The sequence below is a fragment of the Furipterus horrens genome, unplaced genomic scaffold (genome assembly GCF_987537825.1).
Source record: "Furipterus horrens unplaced genomic scaffold, mFurHor1.1.pri manual_scaffold_11, whole genome shotgun sequence".
Taxonomy (NCBI): domain Eukaryota; kingdom Metazoa; phylum Chordata; class Mammalia; order Chiroptera; family Furipteridae; genus Furipterus; species Furipterus horrens.
The window spans coordinates 64,005,586-64,027,858 of NW_028327181.1; the positions used below are offsets into that span (position 1 = coordinate 64,005,586).

Here is a 22,273-nt window from a genome sequence, read left to right on the forward strand (position 1 = left end):
AAAGAGTTTAAGCTTGGCTCAGAGTTCTCCTCAACCATGGGTCTCTTAAACGGTAAAGCAGGAAGTCTTCCTAAAAACCTGCCACAGGGCACATCTCTCCTCAATAACCCAGAATGTTATCTTTTTGAGAAAGTATGTAACTCTGAAGCGAATTGTCTGTGGCAATGGGAACCTTTGAGGTATGGGAAAATATGCTATTTATGTTAAGGTGTGCTGTGAAAAAACAGTCATAAAGAAAATACATCGCCGTAGCCTAATTCCAGTTTCTTTCCTGACCACTCGTCAGTAAGAAGTGTGGGTTTTATCCCCTCGCAGCTCAAAAATTCTGTGATTTCTCAGTGACACGAGCAAAGCATAATGCATATGTTCAGGGGCCTGAACAGGATTTTGGACTTATGGGGAAGATTGTCCCCTCCACCTGCCTTTGAAAAGACTGTCTTACCGTCTTATGGCTCAGAAATCCAATTTCCCACAGTTTCGGGTTAGATGCAGGTGTTCAGGGTGTGTCTGGAGCTGGACTGACAGTTCCCGCAGGTGTCCCATCTGTAGCAGCCTTCCTTTTCCCTGTTTAGTTTGCTGATCCCTAACTTGGGGAAAGAAGACTGAGGGTCAGTTTTCCTTTGGCGCGCGCATCAGAGCAGCAGGCTTCTGGGGTCCTCCCACCCAGAGGTCTCGGTAGTATGAGTACAATGTCGTAAACTCACCAGCTTTGCCAAGCATTGTGTAACATGGGGAGTTTCTCATAAGAACCTGAGTTTCACTATAGTTAGGAAGGCAGCACAGGAAGAAAAAAGGTTTCCTGGGTGCCATGCCCACTGTGTATCAGCACTGTACTAAGTGCCGGGGTACAAGGAAGAATTGGGCAGGGACTTTATCCCCAAGAAACTTTAAGATACTGGAAGGAGGAAGACAGATGTTGTTGGGAAGAATATAGGAGACCCATGCCAGCATCTCTGCAGCAGAGTAACGGGAGAGGAGGGAGACTAAGTGGGAAGTGGGGGGTGGGTTAGAAAAGATTCGTCATCCAGGAGGCACCAGCTTGCAGTTCTTCAGTTTCTGGGTTCATCTTAAACGACAGGAAAAGGTGTTAGAAATAAAAATACTCCTGTGATTTGCATAGAGCTGTACTGCTAGAACTAATTAATTCACAGTTATTTTCAAAAGCTTGTCACAATGCCATGAGTGTGTTCTGGAGGCTGGGCTCCTTTGTTTGGGGCCAAATCTTTGTTAGGGACAAGGCTAATTTGCTTCAGGAAACATCTGCCATGATAAGGTGTAAACTAAATTGCATCTTTTTCCAAAGGCAACTTGCCCAGGGAAGATGCCACCCCTCAAGGTGAGTCATTCGATCGTCTATACAATGTATTACTGGTGTTTTTATACGTTGAAACGATACTTTTCTCTGCATTAAACAAGTTTGTGACAAGTTTGAGGTAGACTTATCATAAACTGAATGAAACTTAAGCTTCAGAGCTCTTCACTTGCATTGGCGCCTTTCAAAGTTTTAGGAGGGGCACTAACAATTTTCATATTTCTAGTTTGGCATGTTTGTATTAGGATTTCCCAGAACAGATGATGCTCAAACTCCACAAAATCTTGATTCACCCCTGGGGTTCAGGTAATTATAATTCAGTAAGTTTCTTGAATGAAGTCTTTTTTATTTTTAAGTATATTTTATTGAGTATGTTGTTACCGTAGTCCCAATTTTTTCCCCTTTTGCTCCCCTCTGCCCGGTACCTCGCTTCCCCCAGTAATCCCACCCCCTTAGTTCATGTCCATGGATCTTGCATATAAGATCTTTGGTTTCACCCTTTCCTATATTATTCTAAACTTCGCCCTGTCTATTTTGTACCAACCAATTATACTTCTTAATCCCTGCACCATTTCCTCATTTCTACTTCTTCCCCCTCCCAGCTGATAACCCTCCAAATGATCCCCATACCTATTATTCTGTTCCTGTTCTGGTTTGCTTAGTTGAATTTTGTTTCTATTTTTTAGATTCAGTTGTTGATAGTTGTGTTTGTTGTCATTTTAATGTTCATAGTTTTGATCTTCTTTTTCTTAAATAAGTCCCTTTGACATTTCATATAACAATGGCTTGGTGATGATGAACTCCTTTAGCTTTATCTTGTCTGGGGAGCACTTTATCTGTCCTTCCATTCTAAATGATAGCTTCGCTGGATAGAGGAATCTAGGTTGTAGGTCCTTGCCTTTCATCACATTGAATACTTCTTGCCAGTCCCTTCCTGCCTGCAAAGTTTCTTTTGAGAATACAACAGATAGTCTTGTAGGCACCCCTCCCTTCGTAGATAACTACTTTTCTCTTGCTGCTTTTCAGTTTCTCTCTTTATCTTTCACCTTTGGCATTTTGATTATGATGTGTCTCGGTGTGGTCCTCTTTGGGTCTAGCTTGTTTGGGACTGTTTGTGCTTCCTGGACTTGTATGTCTATTTCCTTTGCCAAACTTGGGAGGTTTTCCTTCATTATATTTTCACATAAGCTTTCAATTTCTTGCTCTTGCTCTTCTGGCACCCCTATGGTTCAGATGTTGGCACGTTTAAAGTTGTCCCAGAGGTTCCTCAGCCTCTCCTCATTTTTTTCAATTCTTGTTTCCTCATTCTGTACTGGTTGACTGATTTTTCTTCCCTGTGTTCCAAATCATTGATTTGAAGTCCGATTTCCTTCCCTTCACCATTGGTTTTGTGTGGATTTTCCGTCATTTCACTTAGCATAGCCTTCACTTCTTCCCTTATGCGTTTGCCGTACTCAAGCATATCTGTCAAGCCTGTGAGCATCTTTATCACCAGCATTTTGAACTCTGCATCTGCTAGGTTGGCTATCTCCTCATCTCGTGGGTTGGCTATCTCCTCATCGCTTATTTCTTCCACTGGAGCCTTGGTCCGTTCCCCCTTTCGAGCCATACTTCTCTGTCTCCTCATCTTGACAGGCTCCTGTGTTTGTTTGCCTCTGTGTCTTAGATAGAGCTGTTGTTCCTGTTTGTTGCAAGGGGTGGAGCCTAAGGTATTCATCAGTACAGCATGACCCGTTTCACCACGTTGTGATGCTGTATGTGGGGGAGGGGAAAGAGAGGTAACAATGCCGCTTGCTCAGCACTTGCCCCTTTTCCAGGCACTTCTCCCACTTCTGTATGGGACTGGCGCCTCTCTAGCTGTTGCCCTGCCCGTTGTGCCCTCAGTGAGTGGGTCTGCAGTCGTTCTAGGACCGTGGGGGCCCTCTAAACAAGCAGGCTCTGCTGAGAGACCAGCAGTTTCTTCCTCCACTCCAACCCCCACTGGTTTGCACAGTCAGAAGCAATGAGGCTTGATTTTCCCAGTGCCGGGCCTCTAAGCTGTGCAGTCTGGCCGGGAGCGCTCCCCAGGTGTCCCTCCCTGCTTTTTGAAATGTGTGACTACACTTTCTGCTGGCCTGATGCTACCACCGCTGTCGCTGCTGCTGCTGCTGCTGCCACCACCACACTGCATCCTCTCCGCCCCAGCTCTGCCCCTCCTACCTATCTGGATGAGTATTTCTTCTTTATATCTTTGTTTGTTGGACTTCCATGCAGCTTGATTTTCTGGAACTTCTGGTTGTCTCTAGTTTTGAGGTAGTTGTATTCCTTCTTAGTTGTGGAGAGAGATGCAGGGTGTCTGTCTAGGACTCCATCTTGGCCGGAAGTCGTTGAATGAAGTCATTATATTATTGATAAACACTCAATGCACTGAGCCACACCAGCCAGGGCTGATGGCTTGTTTTAAAAAATTCTTTTAGCCCTGGCTGGTATGGCTCAGTGCACTGAGTGCCAGCTTGCAAACCAAAGTGTTGCTGGTTCGAATCCCTGTCAGGGCACAAACTTGGGTTGTAGGCCAAGTCCCCAGTAAGGGGCGCACAAGAGGCAACCACACATTGATGTTTCTATCCCCCTCATTCTCCCTCCCTTCCCCTCTCTCTAAAAATAAAATAAAACATTTAAAAAAAATGCTTTTAGCTCACTTCATTGATTCTAACGATACGAGCTCCATGATTTTAGAAAACAAAGGACTCTACAATGCAGAAAGGCTGTACCTCATCCAGGTAGAGCACGTTCACATTCTGGCTTGTCCGTGGTACATCCATATTGTGCCAAGATCATAGGCACTGAGAGGATATGAGAGGAAAATCCAAGCCTTATCCCTGTTGAATTATTGACCCCACTCTTGAGAATATCAGTGAGGTAAGTCAGGCCACACGCTGAAGGCAAATTGAGCAGTGATCACAGAGACACCCTAATGCTCCCCTTGTCTACTAACCTTGATTGGGTTCCTTTAGATAGCTGTGGGCAACTAAAGGATGCCCTTTTTGGTATGGACTGGAATCTTGGCAGCTTATTCTTGGGTTCTGAAAGGCATAAACAAGACACTAAAAATAGCAGTGAGGAATCTGTCCTTTAGGATCATCTAGGGGGGTCGTTTTATTTGTAATAGTACAAAGGTTTTGAGATTGTCAAACCCAGCAGCTTACGATGATACTTCTCTTTTTCCAACTGCATCTTAGTCTTCTCATTTATAAGAAGATATTTTCTTTCTCTCAAAAGCATAGTAATTCATCCTCTGCCCCATGTTTCTTTAACACTTACATTTATTAGGTGCTTATTATGTTTCAGGCAGTATACTTGGTACTTTTAATTATGATACAAGTAAGATATCGTGACTAAAGTTCTTAGAATAGTGCTTTGCACACAGTAAATGCTCATCACGTGTTACCTCAGGCTGTATCTCATTTTCCCAACAACTCTTGTGACGCAGGTATCATTATTCCCATTGGAACTCAGAGATGTTAAACAACTTACCTAGGCTTACACTGTTAATAAGTGGTAGAGCCACTTATGAGCTTTGCAAGGAATTTGCTATTCCTTTTGGCCATTATGAATAATGCTATTATGACAGTCCCATACCTAGGGATGTGTTTCTGTGGACATATTTTTAATTCTCTTGGGTGCATACCTGGGAGTGAATTGCTGAGCCATATAGCAACTACACATTTACCTTTTCTGAGGAAGTGCCAAACTGCTGTACACAGTGTCTTCACCATTTTGTATTCCCACCAACAGTGTGTGAGGATTTCAATTTCTCCATATCCTTGCCGGCGTTTGTTACTGTCTGTCTGTCTGGTTATAGCCATCTGAGTGAATGTAAGGTAGTATCTCACGGTAGCTTTGATTTGTATTTGCCTGTTTACTTCAGACATTAAGCATCTTTTCATGTGCTTATTGGCCATTTGTATATCGTTTTTGGAGAAATGTCTCTTTAAATCTTTTGTCCATCTTAAAATTTGGTTATTATCTTTTTAATGAGTTGTAAGCGATCTTTACATATTCTGGATATTCTAAATATGAGCTTTTATCAAATATACGAGTTGCAAATATTTTCTCCCATTCTTTGAGTGGTGTTTTCAGTTTTTTTTAATATGTTTTATTGATTTTACTGTTACAGTTCTCCCAATTACTTTTCCTCTGCTTCCCTCCACCCTGTGACCCCCCTCCCTCCAGTTGTACCCCCCACTTAGTCCATGCCCATTGGTTGTGAATATAGTTCTTCTCAACATCTTCCTGTCTACTCCACTCCCTCCTACTATGCTTAATTCCTGCATCATCTGCCTCCCTTTCCCCTCTTACCCCCTTCCTCCTTTCCGCTGACCTCCCCCCATAATGTTCCCCTACCTATCATTCTTTTCCCGCTCTCATTGCCTACTTAGTTTGCCTTTGTTTTGATTCCCTAGCTTCTGTTGTTGGTTGTTGCGATACAGTTTTCATTTTAATGTTCATAGTTTTGATCCTCCTTCTCCTAAACAAGTCCCTTTAGCATCTCATATAACAGTGGTTTGGATCTCATGAACTCCTTCAGTTTTACTTTGTCCTGGAAGCACTTTCTCTGCCCTTTCATTCTGAATGAGAGCTTCACTGGATAGAGTAATCTTGGTTGTAGGTTTTTGCTTTTCATTTCTTTGAATATTTCTTGCCAGTCTCTTCTCGCCTGCAGAGTTCCTTTTGAGAAATCAGCTGATAGTCTGTCTAATTGGGACCCCTTTGTACACAATTCTCTTCTTCTCTCTTGCTGCTTTTAAGACTCTCTCTTTATCTTTAATTTTTGACATTTTGATTATAATGTGTCTTGGTGTGGTTCTTCCAGAGTCCAGTTTTTTTGGAACTCTCTGTGCTTCCTGGACCTGTAAATCTGTTTCCTTCCCCAAGTTAGGGAAGTTCTGTTTCATTATTTTTTCACATAATTATTCAATTTCTAGTTCTTCTTCTTCACCTTCTGGCAATCACATAATTCAGATGTTTGCTCTCTTATAGCTGTCCCAGAGGTTTCTGAGCTCCTCCTCATTTTCCTCACGTTTTGTTTCCTCTTTCTGCATTTGTTGACTGTTTGTTCTGATTTGTTGATTTGATCCCTGGTTTTCCTTCCCTCACCACTTGTTTCATATGTGTCTTCGTTCATTTCAGCAGGACTAGCCTTCATTCCTTCCCCATCTTGATTAAGTCCCGCTGTTATTTCTGTAAGCTGTCTTATAACTATAGCTCTGAACTGAGCCTCAGAAATGTTATCTATCTGTTCGTCCGTTAATTCATGTATTTGCTTTCTAGTCAGCTGCATGATTGAGATCTCTATCATTAACCCTGCCATCTTGGCAGGTTTTTGCTCCCTGGGCGGGGCTGTCACACCTTCTCTGCTATAGGGGGTGGAGCCCCGTGCATTTGTCACTACCAGACAACCTTTCTCACCACACTGTGGTGCTTTGCGTGGGGGCAGGGGTGCAAGATGGATTCCTGCCGTTCTCTCTCCACTGAGAGACCGGGAGCCTCCTCCTCCGTCCCCACGCCCTCTGGGCCTCACAGTCCGAGGCAATGGGGTCTGCCTTCCCTGGCATTGGAATCGTGAGCTGACGGGTTTGGTCTGCAGCCAGGGGTGCTCCCAGGTGCTTCTTGCCTCCCCTTAAATAGGGGGTGTCTGTGCTTACTGCAGTCCCTCCACCCATCGCTGTAGCAGCTGCCACCAGCACGGCTTGACTTCTCCGCCCAGGCTTCGCCTCTCCTACCTCTTCAGTCGAGCACCATTTGTTTATAACTTCATACCTTGGACTTCCATGTAGCTTTATTTTCTGGAACTTCTGGTTATTTCTGGTTTTGTGGTAGTTATAGTCCTTCTTAGTTGTGGAGGGAGATGGAGCGTGTCAGTCTAGGCCTCCATCTTGGCGGGAAGTCTGTGTTTTCATTTTCCTGATAGTGAGTGTCCTTTGAGGCACAAAATCTTTTTCATTTTTATAAAGTCTAATTTATCTATTTTTCCTTTGGTTGTGCTTTTAGTATCATATCTAAGAAACTGTTGGTCTAATCAAGGTCATAGAGATTTATCCCTTGTTTTCTCCTAAGGATGTTATAACTTTAGCTCTTACATTAAGGTATTTGATTTGCTTTGAGTTAATTTGTACATATGGTGTGACGTGTAGGCAGAGTCCAACTTCATTATTCTGCGTGGGGATATACAGTTGTCCCAGCACCATTTGAAAAGACGGTTCTTTCCACGATTGAATAGCTTTGGCACCCTTGTGGGAACTCAATAGACAACACATGTGAGGGTTCATTTCCGGACTGTCAATTCTGTTCCATTGATTGCTATGTCTAGCCTTGTGCCAGTCCCACACTGTGATTGCTGTGGCTCTGAATTAGGTTTTGAAACCAGGATGTGTGTGTTCTTCCACATTGTTCCTCTTTATCAAGATCATTTTAGCTATTCTTGGTCCCTTGAATTGTCATATGATTTTAAAAATCGCTTGTCAATTTCTGGAAAGAAGTCAGTTGAAATTTTAATAGAGATTGCATTGAAACCATAAATTGATTTGGGGAGGAGGGTCATTTTAACAGTATCATCTTCCAATGCCGAACACATCATGTCTTTCCATTTGTTTACATCTTTTAAAAGTTTCTCTACACAATGTTTTGTAGTTTTTAGTATGTGAGTCATACACTTCTTTGGGTATTTCATTCTTTTTGATGCTGTTATAGCTGGAGTTTCTTTCTTTATTTCATTTTTGGATTATTCATTCCTAGTGTATAGAAATACAGCTCATTTTTGCATATTGGTCTTGTATCCCGCAACCTTGTTGAACTCATTTATTAGCTCTGATAGTTCTTTCCTAGATTCTCAGGAATGTGTCCCATGGTCTTCCAATTTCCTGAGCATATTTTGAAGCCCTTCAGAGTTTTTATGGATATCTCATTTCTCAGCTTTGATTTTTAAGTTTTTTTGTTAGGCTCTCTTTTTTTTCTTTTCTTTTTTTTTTAATTTGCACCAACCGTTATCTGTTGCCTCCGCGGCTACCCTCTTAAAACTTTTACCTGCAATTGTTTTCACGAAATTGCCCCTGAGGAGAGAGGCTTTTGGTGCTACCCAGCTCTCAGTCACGTCAAAGACAAACCTTTTAAGTGAGTCTTCAGGGAACTACCAGACAGTTCTTTGGGAATGAGATTGTATTCCATTCTGTCCCCTGTGGTACTGGGCATGTGGGTTGTTTTTCAATGTTACCCATGGGATGGAGAGCAAAGCTCTAGGAAGAATTAAAGCAACACAGATCATTGATCTTACAGAAACCAATCACTTTTCTTGAATAAGTGTTCCCTGGATTCCTGCAAGCGTGCTGGTTAAATTTTCAGTTTAAAAACAATTGAGTCTATTTTTTCCAGTTGTATTTTTTGTTGCTTTTGTAGAAATGAATTTTCAGGTGTCCTTACTTCATAATTTTTACTGATTTGCCTACAACATGGTTTTAAACTTGACTATACGTTAGTTAAATATTTAATCGTGGGGAATGATTAGGAAACAGAAATAAAAACAGAAAATGTAATTTATCATTGAGGGTCTCCCAGATGGGTACATGAAATTTGAAAATCTATTTCTTTATTTAGTGGTCTCACAAGTAAGGTTAAATTACAAGTTATTTTAAACCCCTTTTCTTCATAGAAGTTAAACAGGCTTTGGAGTCAGAACTGCGTTCAATGCCACCTCTGCTTCTTACTAGCTTGATGACCTAGGACAAGCAATACAACCTCTCTGTGCCTCAGTTTTCTCATTTGTAAAATGGGGTAATAATAATATTTATCAGTAAGATTATTGTGAGGGTTACACTAATGATTCTTGAGAAGAGTTAACCTAAAAACAGACTTTCTTTTCTTTCTTATTTTTGCCTGTTTTGCTTGTTTTAAAGAGTCAAGAATAAAATTTATTTCAGCATTTGAAATAAAAAATTTTGTCAAAAATCACATTTGTTCATTTTATTGATATGTAGTTAAAATGTTATTTATTTATTAAACAAACATTTATTAAATACCTAGAAAATTTTAGGCACTAACAGTCCAAGAAATTGACAAGTAAACAGGTGATTACATGAAATGTAAGGAAGTTTGTGATATAAGAATACACATGGGAGTATGTAATGAGAGTGTGGTTTTCACCAGCTCCTCTTAAGATTTATCCCTTCTTTGGCTCTAAAACCAAGGAGTTGGTCCTATTTTTATTTTTAACTGGGGGGTTTAAACTTGAATTTAAAAATCTTTCTGTAGATGAAAGAAAAGCAACTTGAATTATGGAGGACGCTACAATAAGTATTTTCTGTAGAGCAAGAGCTTCCTGTCAGCGTAGTCACCTCTAGGGTTTTCCATCTGAAAGTTCTTCGGCATACTTTTTTCTTTGCTATCCACTTTTTTTTTTTTTTTAATCATCATCATCTTCTTCTTCTTCTTCTTTTTTTATTTTCCACTTTCTCTTCCCCACTTTATCATTTAGAGATCTGGGTAGTTCCCCAACAAAGAGTGTTTTACAGATTCTCTGGGTGATCTATAAGTAAAGACAGAAAATAATATTTTTTTAACCTTCTAGTTCTGTACCAACAAAATGAATATAAACTTTCGTAGCAGTTATTGAAAATGCAGATAATTTTTATTATATTGCATTTTTTTCAGAATCCTCAATCGCAATCCTTTGAGAAGTCTTGATGATCCCTATCTTTTCAAATTGCCGGCATTAAAACATTTGTAAGTATTGCGATAATCTCTTGGTTTGTGAGATGATTTCTGCTCCTTTCTACTTTTGTCAAAGTGTTAGCATTTTGCATTTTGACTAAAAAGTCGTAATTTAAATTATAACTGGTTTATTGCATAAAAGTTATTGGCATAGTAGCCCTGGCTGGTGTGGCTCAGTGGATTGAGCGCTGGCCTGCGAACCAAAGTATAGCCAGCTCTATTCCCAGTCAGGGCACATGCCTGGGTTGAGGGCCAGGTCCCCTGTTGGGGAAGCATGAGAGGCAGCCACACATTGATGTTTTTCTCCCTCTTTTCCCCTCTCTCTAAAAATAAATTTAAAAATATTTTTAAAAATAAAAAATAAATAAAATATCTTTCCCTATTGAAAAAAAACAAAGTTATTGGCACAGAAAAATGATTACGAGAGAATGCAGGTGGACAAGGGAGCCAGCAGAGAAAGGGAGCGATGTTAAAGAACACACACTGATATGTAACTTGAGAAGCATGTAGAAATACCATTGATCTCAGAAAGAAAAAAGGAATAACTTGTACATTATGTATTTTTTAAAGAGTAATGAAGTGGTGGATGCTACTGAGAATGAGAAGTAGAATAATGGCTAAAAAAAAGTAGGTTGTACTGTTCACCAACATCATTAATTTGATGATGCAAATAAATGTAAATTTCTTCAAGAAGAGCTCTCTGAAATTATTATCCACAGCAAGTAAACTTTTGAGCTGGCTTGACAGAGAAGCCAAAACTGAAGTAAGCAGATATTAAGTGCCCTTTCAAGTACAGAATTTTGTCTTTGGGTTCATTTGATGCATGTTTGGACTTTCTCCTTCAGAGATCTGGGGAAAACAGATGTGTCACTCACAACAGTTGAGCGCATCCTCGCGCTAAACACTAATTTGGAAAAACTGTAAGTTGATTTTTCTTATATTTATTTTCACTTAGTTGTTCTTTTAGGTTTGCCTTATTATTTTCTTAAGTCGGATTCTTATTTAATAAAATTCACTATTTTAAAGTATACAAGCTCAGTGAGTTTTGAGAAATGTGTATTTATGTGCCACCATGATATTTGAGATACAGAATACTTTCGTCATACCTAAAAGGCTCCTCATGATTTTTTGCACTCAGTTCCTCCTCCCACCATTAGTCCCTGGCAAGTACCAATTTGATTTTTGTCACGATAGTCTTGCCTTTTCCAGAGTCTCTTATAAATGAAATCATGTAAAGTGTAGCCTTTTGGGTTGGCTTCTTTCAGTTAGCATAATCCTTTTGGAATTCATTCATGTTATTGCATCTGTGAGTAGTTCATTCCTTTTTATTGCTGTGTAATTTTCCAGTTGTGTGAAGATACCAGTCTGTTTAAGCGGTCATCAGTTAATGGATGTTTGAGTTGTTTCTACTTTTTTTTGGCCCTTCCGTTCTAAATGATAGCTTTGCTGGATAGAGTAATCTTGGTTTCGGTCCTTGTTTCTTATCGCTTTGAATACTCCTTGCCAGTCCCTTCTTGCCTGCAAAGTATCTTCTGAGAAATCAGCTGATAGGCTTAAAGGAACTCCTCTGTAGGTAACTCTCTGCTTTTTTCTTGCTGCTTTTAAGATTCTCTCTCTACCTTTACCACTTAGCATTTTAATGATGGCGTATCTTGGTGTGGTCCTCTTTGCGTCCGGCTTATTTGGGACTCTCTGTGCTTCCTGGACTTGCATGTCTATTTCCTTTGCCAAATTAGGGAAGTTTACTTTCATTATTTTTTCAAATAGACTTTCTTGCTCTTCCTCTCCTGCTTCTGGCATCCCTATGATTCGGATGTTGGTACTTTTGGAGGTGTCCCAGAGTTTTCTTATTCTCTCCTCATTTTTTTAACTTCCATATTTCTTCATTCTCTTCTGGTTGACTGTTGATTTCTTCCTTATGTTCCAAATCATTGATTTGCACCCTGGCTTCCTTCCCTTCACTGTTGATTCCCTGTGGATTTTTCTTTATTCCACTTAGTGTAGCCTTCATTTCTTCCCTTATGCTTTTGCAGTACTCAGTGAGTTCTCTGAGCATCCTTATCAGCAGTGTTTTTGAAATCTGCATCAGATAGGTTGGCTATCTCCATTTTGTTTAGTTCTTTTCCTGGAGTTTTGTTCTGTTCTTTCATTTGCACCATATTCCTTTGTTTCCTCAACCAGGCAGCCTCCTTGTGTTTGTTTCTGTGTACGAGGTAGAGCTGCTTTGACTCCCTGTCTTAGCACATCTGTTAAGTTGTATGGGGTGGAGCTTTGGGTATTTGCCAGGGCGGGGCAACCCATTTCACCACTCTGTGGCTCTGTATGTGGAGGAGGGGTCAGAGAGAGGACAATGCCACTGCCTGACTTCTGGAGGCTTGCTCGGCACTCACCCTGCTTCCAGTCACTTCACCCACTAGCACCCCTCTAGCTGTTGCACTGGTGGTGGTTCCCAGAGTGGGTGGGTTTGAGTGCATTCTAGAACTGTGGGGGCCCTCTAAGCAGGCTCTCTTGAGTGACAAGTGGTTTCTTCCGCCACCCCAACCCACACTGGTTTTTATAGCCAGAAGTTATTATGCTTTATATTTTTGGTGTTGGCGCCCTGGGCTATGTGGTCTGGCCTTGGATTGGGATCACTCGATCTTTATGCACCACACATGAATGTAGGACTGCCTGTTCTGCCAGCCACTGGTGCCAACTCACCAGCACCACACAGTGTCCTTTCCGCCCCGGCTCCACCCCTCCTACCCATCTGGATGAATATGGCTCCTTTAAATCATTGGTTGTCAGACTTCCATGCAGTTCGATTTTCTCACAGTTCTGGGTGTTTTTTGTTTTGAGGATAGTTGTGATATTTCTTATGCTCGTGCAAGGGGCTGCTGAAGCATGTCTGCCTATACCTGCAACTTGACCTGAAGTCCTTTCTCTGGTTCCTTAAGATGGAAGCTGCAGAAGCTGAGTATTGCTTTAGCAACATCCCACATATTGACATCTCATGTTTTCTGTTTCAGCCAGTTCAAAATAGTTTCTAATTTCCCTTATGAATTTTTTCTTTGACCCATAGGGTTATTCAGAAGCATGTTTTTTAGTTGTCAAAACTGTGGACTTTTTTTTTTATAGATCTGTTAATTTCTGATTTACTTTCACTGTTGTTAGAGAACGTATATTGAATAACTAAAATCCTTTTTAAATTATTGAAACTGACTTTATAGCCAGTAAATTCTGGTAATAGGCCAGAATATGGTCTATTTTGGCAAATCTTATGCGTCCACTTGAAAAAAGTGTACATCCTGCTGATTTGGGGAGGAGTGTCTTCTACACATCATGTACGTGGATAGTGTTCTTCTAGTCTTCTATATCCTTGTTGATTTTCTATCTACTTGCTCTATCAATCACTGAAAGAAAATGTTAAAGTATCCAATTATAATTGTGGATTTGTTTGTTTCTCCTAGTCATTCTCACTTTCCTTCATCTATGTTTAAACTCTGTTATCAGGTGTATAAGTTTCTAGGTAACGTCTTCATTATTTGACATATTTATTTTGATGAAATATAGCCTCCTTCATCCCTGGTAATATGCTTTGACATTGACTTTGTCTTATGGAAATATCTCCACTCCAGCTTTCTTTTGGTTAGTGTTAGCATAGTATATTTTCTATCCTTTTAACCTATGTGTATCTTTCTATTGAAGTTGGTTCTTGTAGACACATAAAGATGGCTTTTGCCTTTTTTATCTAGTGTGACAACTGTATTAGACCATTTCCAATTAATGTAATGATTGATGCAATTACATTTAAATCTACTGTCTTGCTATTTGTTTTTTATTTGTCCCATCTGTTTGCCTGTTGCTGTTGTTTTCTTTTCATTTGTGCTTTTGGATTGAATACATTTGAGTATTTTATTTTCTTTGTGGGCTACAAAGCTATAGCTCAGATTTTGTTATTTTAGTGATTGCTTTATGGTTTATAGTATGCATCTTTACCTTATCACAACCTATCTTCCAATGATATTTTATAGTTTCATCAATGGTATAAGAACCTTGCAATAGTGTACTTCCATTTGTCCCTCCTGGCCTTTGTGCTGTTGTTTTCAATACATTTTACTTTTACTTACATTATAAACACTACACTATATTTTGTGTTTAAATAATCAATTATCTGTAAAGATATTTAAATAATAAGAAAAATCTTACATATTAACCTAAGTCACTTCCAATTCAAGTGTCCTTCAGAATTTGTAATAATCTGTATTTCCATCTGGTAACATTTTTCTTTTGCTGAAAACGACCTCCTTTAACATTTCTTACAGTGCAAATCTACTAGTGGAGAATTCTTTCAGCTTTTGGATGTCTGAGAGTATTTTGGTTTTGTTTTTGAAAGGTCATGGGTAGAGATTTCTAGCTTGATAGTTGTTGGGTTCCCTTCCCCACTTCACTATCTCAAATATTTTTTTTGCACTGGGAGTTTTGGCTTACATTATTGCCAACAAAAAAATCTACTGTAATTTTTATCTTTGTTCCTCTTATATAGTGGTTTTATTTTCCCCCTTGGACTGATTTTAATATTTTCTCTTTATTGTTGGTTTTGAGCAAATTGATTATGATGTGCTTCAGTATAGTTTTGGGCATAATTCTTGTGCATGGACTTCACTGGCCTTCTTGGATCTGTGAGTGTTCAGTATTCACCAACAGGAACGATTTGGGGCTATTTGTGCAGATTTTTATGTCTCCCCCCTTTCATGGACTCTAAGCACACATACATTAGGGCACCTGAAGTTGTTGCCCAGCTCCCTGTGGCTCTGTTCATCTTTGTTGTTGGTTGTTTCTCTTGGCGTTCCATTTTGTATAGTTTGTATTGCTACATTTTAAAGTCACCGGTCTTTTCTTCTTCTGCACTGTCTAATACGCCAGTAATCCTACCCAGTGTCTTTTTCTTGTTCTTTTTGGTTTTTATATTTATGTAGGTATTTATTGCATCTTTCCTCCATTACCATTTATCCCCCCTCCAGTGTCTTTTTCAGTTAGACACTGTAGTTTTTAATCTCCAGCTTCTTGGAGCAGGCACTATTCCTAACAGTGGGTGATATCCAGTTATTCTTCTCTCTGATCCTTTCATGTGGTTCTTTTCCTGGGCTCAAACCACTCTTCACACACAGGCACCATCCAGTACTTTGTTGAATACTCAAGAGATCTCTCTGCATATCCCCAGAGTGCTTGTCTGTGTACTTCTTTTCTTTCCTAGTATTCTGCTTTGTGCATTCCAGTCACCTTGGTTTCCCCAACTCTCATATCCATTCCTTAGGGAGTTAACCAGTCTCTGTGGGTTTTTTTTCTTCCTTACATCATGACCTGGAAGCTCAGAGCAGTAAGTTAGAACAATGCATCAGAGGGCTTACTTAATTTGTTTCCTATCTCTTGGGAGTCACTGTCCTTCATTACCTGAATTTCAACTTCTTGAGAACTGTTGTTACATATATTTTGTCTGGTTTTTAAATTGTTTTAGGCAGGAGGTCAAATTGATCCCATCTTGGTCTAAAGTCAGTTATATTCTCCCCCCTGCCTCAATAATATTTTTTAAGTCTGTTTTGTTTTGATCCAGAATCTAACCAAAGATCAGGTATCACATGTCTTGTCTTCGTTTCCTTTAATCTAAAACATTTATCTACCCTTTTTATTTTCTGTCTCTTATGACACTGGCATTTTTGATGTGTCTAAGATGGTTGTCTTATGAATTGTCCCATAGTCTGGATTTGTCTGTTTGCTCATGATCAGATTCAAAGTAAAATATTTTGGAAGGAATACTACGTAAGTGATGTATCCTTTCTACCTCATCATTTTAAGTGGCCTATAATGCTAAATTTGATCTTTTGGTGAACATGGTATTTTCCAGATCCCTCCATTGTAAAGTTATTTTTTCCTTGGTAATTAATAAATAATCTGTTGAATGATGCTTTAAGATCAGTGGACATTCTCCTCTCAACTTTTTACCCAATTGTGCATCAGTAATAATTTGTGTCTGATCGATTACTACATTGGTGGTTACAAAGTGACACTCTTTTTCTAATTTTATTATTCCTACTACATTTATTAGCTGGAATTATTCTATAAATAATAGTTTACCTATTTTCTCTTTGAGTATTATTGTGAACTCATGGGCTCTTCTTTAAATTAATTATGTTATACCTTATTATCATTATTCTTTTGAATGTTCATATTGCCCAGATTTGCCCAATGCAGTCTGCTACTATTTAACCACATAATGTTTTTCTTTATGCCCAGAGTAACTTCTAATACATTTACCACTCACAATTAGGGATTTATAAGTTAGGGACTTATCCAGAGCCTTCTTAGAAGATTTCCCCCTCCTAGTGCACTCTCCACCCAAAGTGAGACTTCTGGGTTGGGAGAAGGAGATACATCTGAATTATAACTACAGATCAGAGTGTCACCTGATTCTAGTGCCTATCACCTTTAGTCTGCCATTCTTACTCTTCTGTCCTCCCCTCTATTTATTGACAATATTCAAGAGAGCAAATGGCTGCCCTGGCTGGTGTGGCTCAGTGAGTTGGAGAGGTTTCCTGTAAACCGAAGGGTCGCGGGTTCCATTTCCAGCCAGCCTAGGGTTTCGCTGAGGGTCCCGGTTAGTTTCTCTCTCACATAGATGTTTCTCTCCCCCTCTCTCTCCCTCCCTTCCCTTCTCTCTAAAATCAATAAGCACGTTCCCCAGTGAGGATTACCAAAAGAATAATCGATGGCCAGCTGATGCCCCCCAAACTGTTCAGGTGGGAAGCCCCCATAACGCTTCTTCGCACAGCCCTCTGGTAGCCTCTGCCCACCTCTTCTACCTGCTCAAATAGCTTTTCTGCCAATAATTTAATTTTCTGCCTTTCCCTTTATAGGATCCTCCCCCGTAATTTGGCCTGCTGCCTCTGCAAATTCAGTGAGAACATTGAGAGGGTCAGCCAGAGAGTGAAATTACACTGCCCCGCTGACTGTCTGACACACACAACTTGTGGTGAGTCTGAATTGCCCAATGGTAAATTCTTTCTTTTTTATTTTATTTGTTTTAATTTTTAATCGATGATGATAAGTTGTTTTCCTTTGGAAATACCTTTCGAAGGTTCGTTGTTGTTGCTGTTTTTCTTTTGTTCTTTCTTTTTTAAAATTGTTGTTCTATTACAGTTGTCCCAGTGATGGTAAGTTTTTAAACAAATAAGGTCACCGTGTTATTTTTATTCATTCATCCAGAGTTTAACTCCCTATATTTCTGAGAATCGCTTCCTTGCTAAAAGTTGGATGAAGGAAAAAGAGAAAGGAAGGGGGCAGGGGATTAACAGCAATGAGCACACAGTGCGTGCGGTGCTCAGTTGGCGCTTTCCGTCCAAATGAGAACCTGTTGGTCAGTGGCACAGCCTGTAAACTGGCTCTGGATGCATTGGGCCTCATTTGTCCTTTGCCTCGTTGGACAGGTAGAGCTATATTTTTATTCTGTTTGTTTTGCAATTTTATAAAAAGAGTACGAGTGATTGTATTTTATGAAAATTCTATTTGGGATCTGAATTTCTGGTTTTATTATCAGAAGCTACTGACAAATCCTTCTAATGGGTGGGAGGCCTCTTGTATTCTTAGAGTGTCCAACTCTGAACTTGCTCTGAAGCTCACGGTTTTCTATCCACCAAACACTTGGGTGCTTTTAAGTATTTTTCTACAAATTAGGCTTATTTGCACCATCTGATAACTTCCAAAATGTGCTTTCATGCCCAAATAGTGTGAATGTGGGTCTCTGGCAGGGATCTGGGGCACATCATAAATAATAACACTGTGCTACTTATATTAAGAGAGTGTGGCTCATTTTTCAAAAACAAATTTTTGGCCCATTATATTACTCTCTTCTACCCCAAAGGTGGGCAGAGCAGGCATTTTAATCTCCTTTAACAGGAGAGTAAAAACAAGATTAGAGAGTGTTAAGTGCTGTCACCTAGTACTCAGATCTCTGGCTTTCCTTTTGGGGCTCCACAAGCTCCCCACTTTGGGACCCTCAACTCCTTCTCTGACCCTCAGCTTCAACAGCAATACTTTCATTATTCTGGAATGGAAACCCAGTTGCACAATGATACACTTGACCTTCATGCAGTCAGAAGCTTTGGATGGTTCCCCAAGTAAAGCTGAAAATGTAAGAAAAGACATGAAAGGAAAGGAGAGTAGGCATCTGACAACAGTTGCCTTTTCCCTTCTGTATATTAGAACCCCAAAGTATTATTCCATAGATGTGTTGAACATTCCACAGTGGCACACAACCTGCCAAGTCTCTTAACCCACCTACATTCCAGATGCCTGCCTAAATTTAAGTACAGAGCAAGAGTGGACATAGAGTTCTTTTTCTGTATAGAGCCTTTTGTTCTGGGGGCAGGGATGTGTAGAAGCAATGACCGAAGTAATGCTTTGGTGGGTAAGTGGAGAAGGGCATGTCCAGATGAAGAGCTGTTAGCCGTGGGTTTTAATCACGCTCACCTGTGATGGAAGCAAGAACACGAGCACACGAAGAGGCGGAGAGAGGAAGCCTCATGCTCCCTCTGCATCTGAGCAGGACAGGGTGGGAACCATGAACGTGAGGAATCGCAGTAGATCTGCAGAGAGTGTAACTGAGTGGGGTCTTCCAGCCTTGGTTTTTCTTCAGTACCTGGCAACTGGCCCCCGGGGATTAAGGGACTAACCCTAAATATAGTTACTCTATTTCACGCTGTGGAATGTTCTGAGTCAATAACGCCCTTTAAAAACATAGCTTTTCTCCTTTTGTTGTGTTGTCAATCAGGTTTAAGTTGGGGTTTATTTTTCTCCTCTCTCAACAACATTCCGATATTTGCTGATTCCCAACTTATTTGACTGGCATGTAGGGCTTTGGACTGACAAAAAGCTGTCCCATGAGTCCTTCATGATCAAAAATGGTCTCTTCTTTTTTGACAGATGAACCACATTTAAAAAATCCGAAAGGCTCCTTCATGAGCGCGTTGCGAGAACATAAGAATGCGGGCAGTGAGCTGACAATTCAGCCAGAGGAGGTCTCCTTAGGCCAAAAAAAGAAGAAATTGTCAGCCATTCTGGGTAAGCAGCTAGACTTTAATGATAACAGTGATGTCATTAGTGCACTACAGTACAGACTGCCTTATTTCTCGGAGATTAAAAAGCAGGTATAGAATCAATGTTATTACCATTCATTAAACTTCCTTTTTAAAATGTACAAGATGGAGGTATGCCCCTGAGTCGTTTGAAAAACAATAGAGGGACCCTTCTTAAACCTAAATTTTACAATTCAAGTTACAAAAATAAATGGAGGAAACTATTTTTTGGAACAGATTTATTAACAGACTTGCTCACTGAGCCAGAAGAAGAAGAGGTCTCCAAGCCAGAGGACATGAACAAATGGGCAAATGAAAAGACAGGAGCCCAGGGTGAAGAGGAAGAGGAGGAGCCACATGAGGTAAGGGCAGCTCCTGAGGCACAAGGCCTGGACAGCCAGTCAGTTAGGACGTGCCATGAAAGCACTGAGGTAGGAAGACCAGAGGCACCCAGACTGCCTCTTGTCTTAGCCATGTGACTTTGGCCAAAGCCCAAGACAGTGATCTTCTACTTTGCTCATTTAGACAGTGGTGCCACTGTTCCTGGGGTAGACACCAAGAGGACCTAACACACAAGATAAATTGCACAAGAAAATGCTAATACTAAGATTGCATAACACATTAGATACGGTATGCTCTTTAAGAACCTATATGAGAGGGAACCCCCCAAAACCCAGAATTGTCTTCTGGAGGGCGGGCCCCTTGTAGTACAGGTTTCCTCCACTAGGGGAGTATTCTAGGAACCCATCTGTAAGAATGTACCAGCTGGTTTTGTTGTGAGAGGGTGTGTTAGGCATCAGTGAATTTTTTTTGGAAGACTCTTTCAACATATTTGATGGGTAATTTACAAGTGCGCCTGCGCACACCTTGCTGAGTGTTCAGCTGTTCTGGACAAAAACCGCATGACCCCCACACCCCACCCTCCCTATTCACCCAGTCTTGCCCTGAGTGACTTTTTGTGTTTCCCTGGATGAAAAATTCCTCAAGGGGATTTGTTTTGCCAATGTGGAATCAGTGAAACAAAGAAACAGCAGAAGCACTAAATGGCATCAAAATTGACAAGTTCAAAAACTGTTTTGAGCAGTGGAAAAAAACGTCTCAATAGGTGTATTGCATCAAATAGAGAGTACTGTAAAGGGGACTGAAGTTTAAGCATGTAAGGATAAACACACAATATTTTATAAATATATTCTGTGGGTTTTTGGGTCTCTCCTCATAAGCCATTCACCTGAAAGAGTGGGATTTTAGAGTAGTAGTTAAGAATAGTTAGCTATTCTTTAGCACAGGCTTAAGAATAGTTAACTTTTATCTTTTCCATCTCTTTGGTTTGTTTCTTAAAATTATTGCTTGTTTTTCTCTTTTAAGGTCATCAGAAATGTGCCAAGATATGGCTATAAGGAGATACTCCTATTAGCCTCTCCTGTTATTGTAGTGGCGACAGGTTTAACTGCAATCTTCTGTCTCATTATGGTAAGACAACGGTTCATTCAGCTTCCCAGAATACATTCTGTCTTTAGAATAGAGTCAGAACCCACAAACTGAAAATCAAAGCCACTTTCCCACCTACTCCTCCCTGATATTTTTCTTTAGTCATGAATGCTGATATGCTTTATTATTTTATTACACATTATATTCCAAAGATTTTTAAAGGAAGCCCACTCCCAGAGATTGTGTGGAACTGAAATCAAGATAACAAGCCACTGTACTATTTTGAGAACTTACAATAGGCCAGAGTTGACATGACAGCAAAATTTCTTCAACTCAAAATGGATGATGTTGATTTGATGTATTACCAATTACTCTCTTTCTACCATTGATTTCTTGTTGGCTGAACTGAGGAGAGATTTAGACTCTCCACCCTCATAAAGTTATGTCACCCTGGTCAAAAGGACATGGCTAAAAGACAAAAGTGTGATCTTGTCAATTGACTAGATTTACTTAGCGGATTTCTTCTCCAGTGTGTAAAAAGCATGGCGTAAATAGGTTCAGTTAAAACATTGCAAACTAAATCCTGCATCAGGCCTCTCTAAAGCCTGTCGTATTTATACTCACCTCTTCCTGGAGCTTGCCTGTGTGCCTTTTCTTCAATTACACAATGGCTTGTTTTCCCAACAGGCAGGAGCTAATATTAAAAGTGATATAATTAGCTGACAATCTTGACTACCCTACTAATCCAACCTAATACCTTGTTTACATTTTCAATGGTCATGGCAGCCCCCCACCATAACCTAGCCACACCATGCCCATTTCTACTTTTGTTCGTGCCTTTGCTCATCTAAAACTCCCTTACTTTGCTCTGCCTGTGCTGCAAGTCCTGTGAATCTCTCAAAAGTCAGCTCAAATTCCTATTTCAGCCCTGCTAGTCCTCCTTCTTCTGTGAGATTTATCATCCTTTCAGGGCGTGGGCAGTAGTGAGGCATTCCCCTCCCACGAGAACTTAAAAATATGGTAAGTAAGTTTTTAAAAGGCAGCTCCCTAAGAGAGAAATACCAAGGTCAACACATCATGGAGCAGAGCAGAGATGTGTATGGACCAAATGGCCTCCTGGTCTACCAGACTTGAGAAATACCTGGCTGGATGTGTAACTGCTAAAGAAAACATGTCTATTTGCAGGAGGGTTGGTCAGCAGTAAAAGCAGAGAACAGGTGAGGGAGAGTCTGACATGGGCATTGCCCATCCTAGCAGTGCCTAAGAGTAGAGATGGCACCTCAGGCAGCAGACGTGGAGAGTCCAGCCCACTAGCCAGGCTGTGCCTGTTGGGGAGATGCATGGATCCAGCTAATACAGTCTTTTCCTTTAAACACAGGATTCAGCTGATTCCTATTGTTCTAATTCTGTTCTCACCAAGTAGCCTTCTGACTGTGCTTCTGTGTGCCATGTGGCCTAGCTCCACAGAGTGTATTTCCCTGATCGTGTAGACACAGGTGTTGTCTGTGGAACAGATGTAATTCTCACTCTCAGGCCGTAATCTTGGCCTTCTGATTTTTTATTAGCACTGCAGTATTGACAAGGTGAGACTACCCCGATCGGAAGAAGTGAGCCCTCTCTTGGTGAAGAGTCTGACTTCTGAGCCTAGGAGCTGGGGACTAGCATGTGGGCAGCTTGCCAA

At 40.5% G+C, this 22,273-nt stretch overlaps 1 protein-coding gene across 3 annotated transcripts in view; it reads right to left on the bottom strand.

Annotated features, from left to right (window-relative positions):
• LOC149998022 (SKA complex subunit 2) overlaps window positions 1-22,273 on the bottom strand; it is a 78,313-nt gene that overhangs the window by 21,572 nt on the left and 34,468 nt on the right. For 2 of the 3 annotated variants that reach the window (XM_090257717.1, XM_090257716.1), the window contains 2 exons: window positions 21,217-21,286; window positions 9,795-9,869 (listed from right to left, as the gene is read on the bottom strand). The exons of the other annotated variant lie outside the window; for it this stretch is intronic. In XM_090257717.1, coding sequence (XP_090113843.1) covers window positions 9,850-9,869; window positions 21,217-21,286 — 90 coding nt within the window. In that variant the 3' untranslated portion in view covers window positions 9,795-9,849. Of the gene's footprint in view, window positions 1-9,794; window positions 9,870-21,216; window positions 21,287-22,273 lie in introns of those variants that run through there. 3 annotated transcript variants of the gene reach the window in all.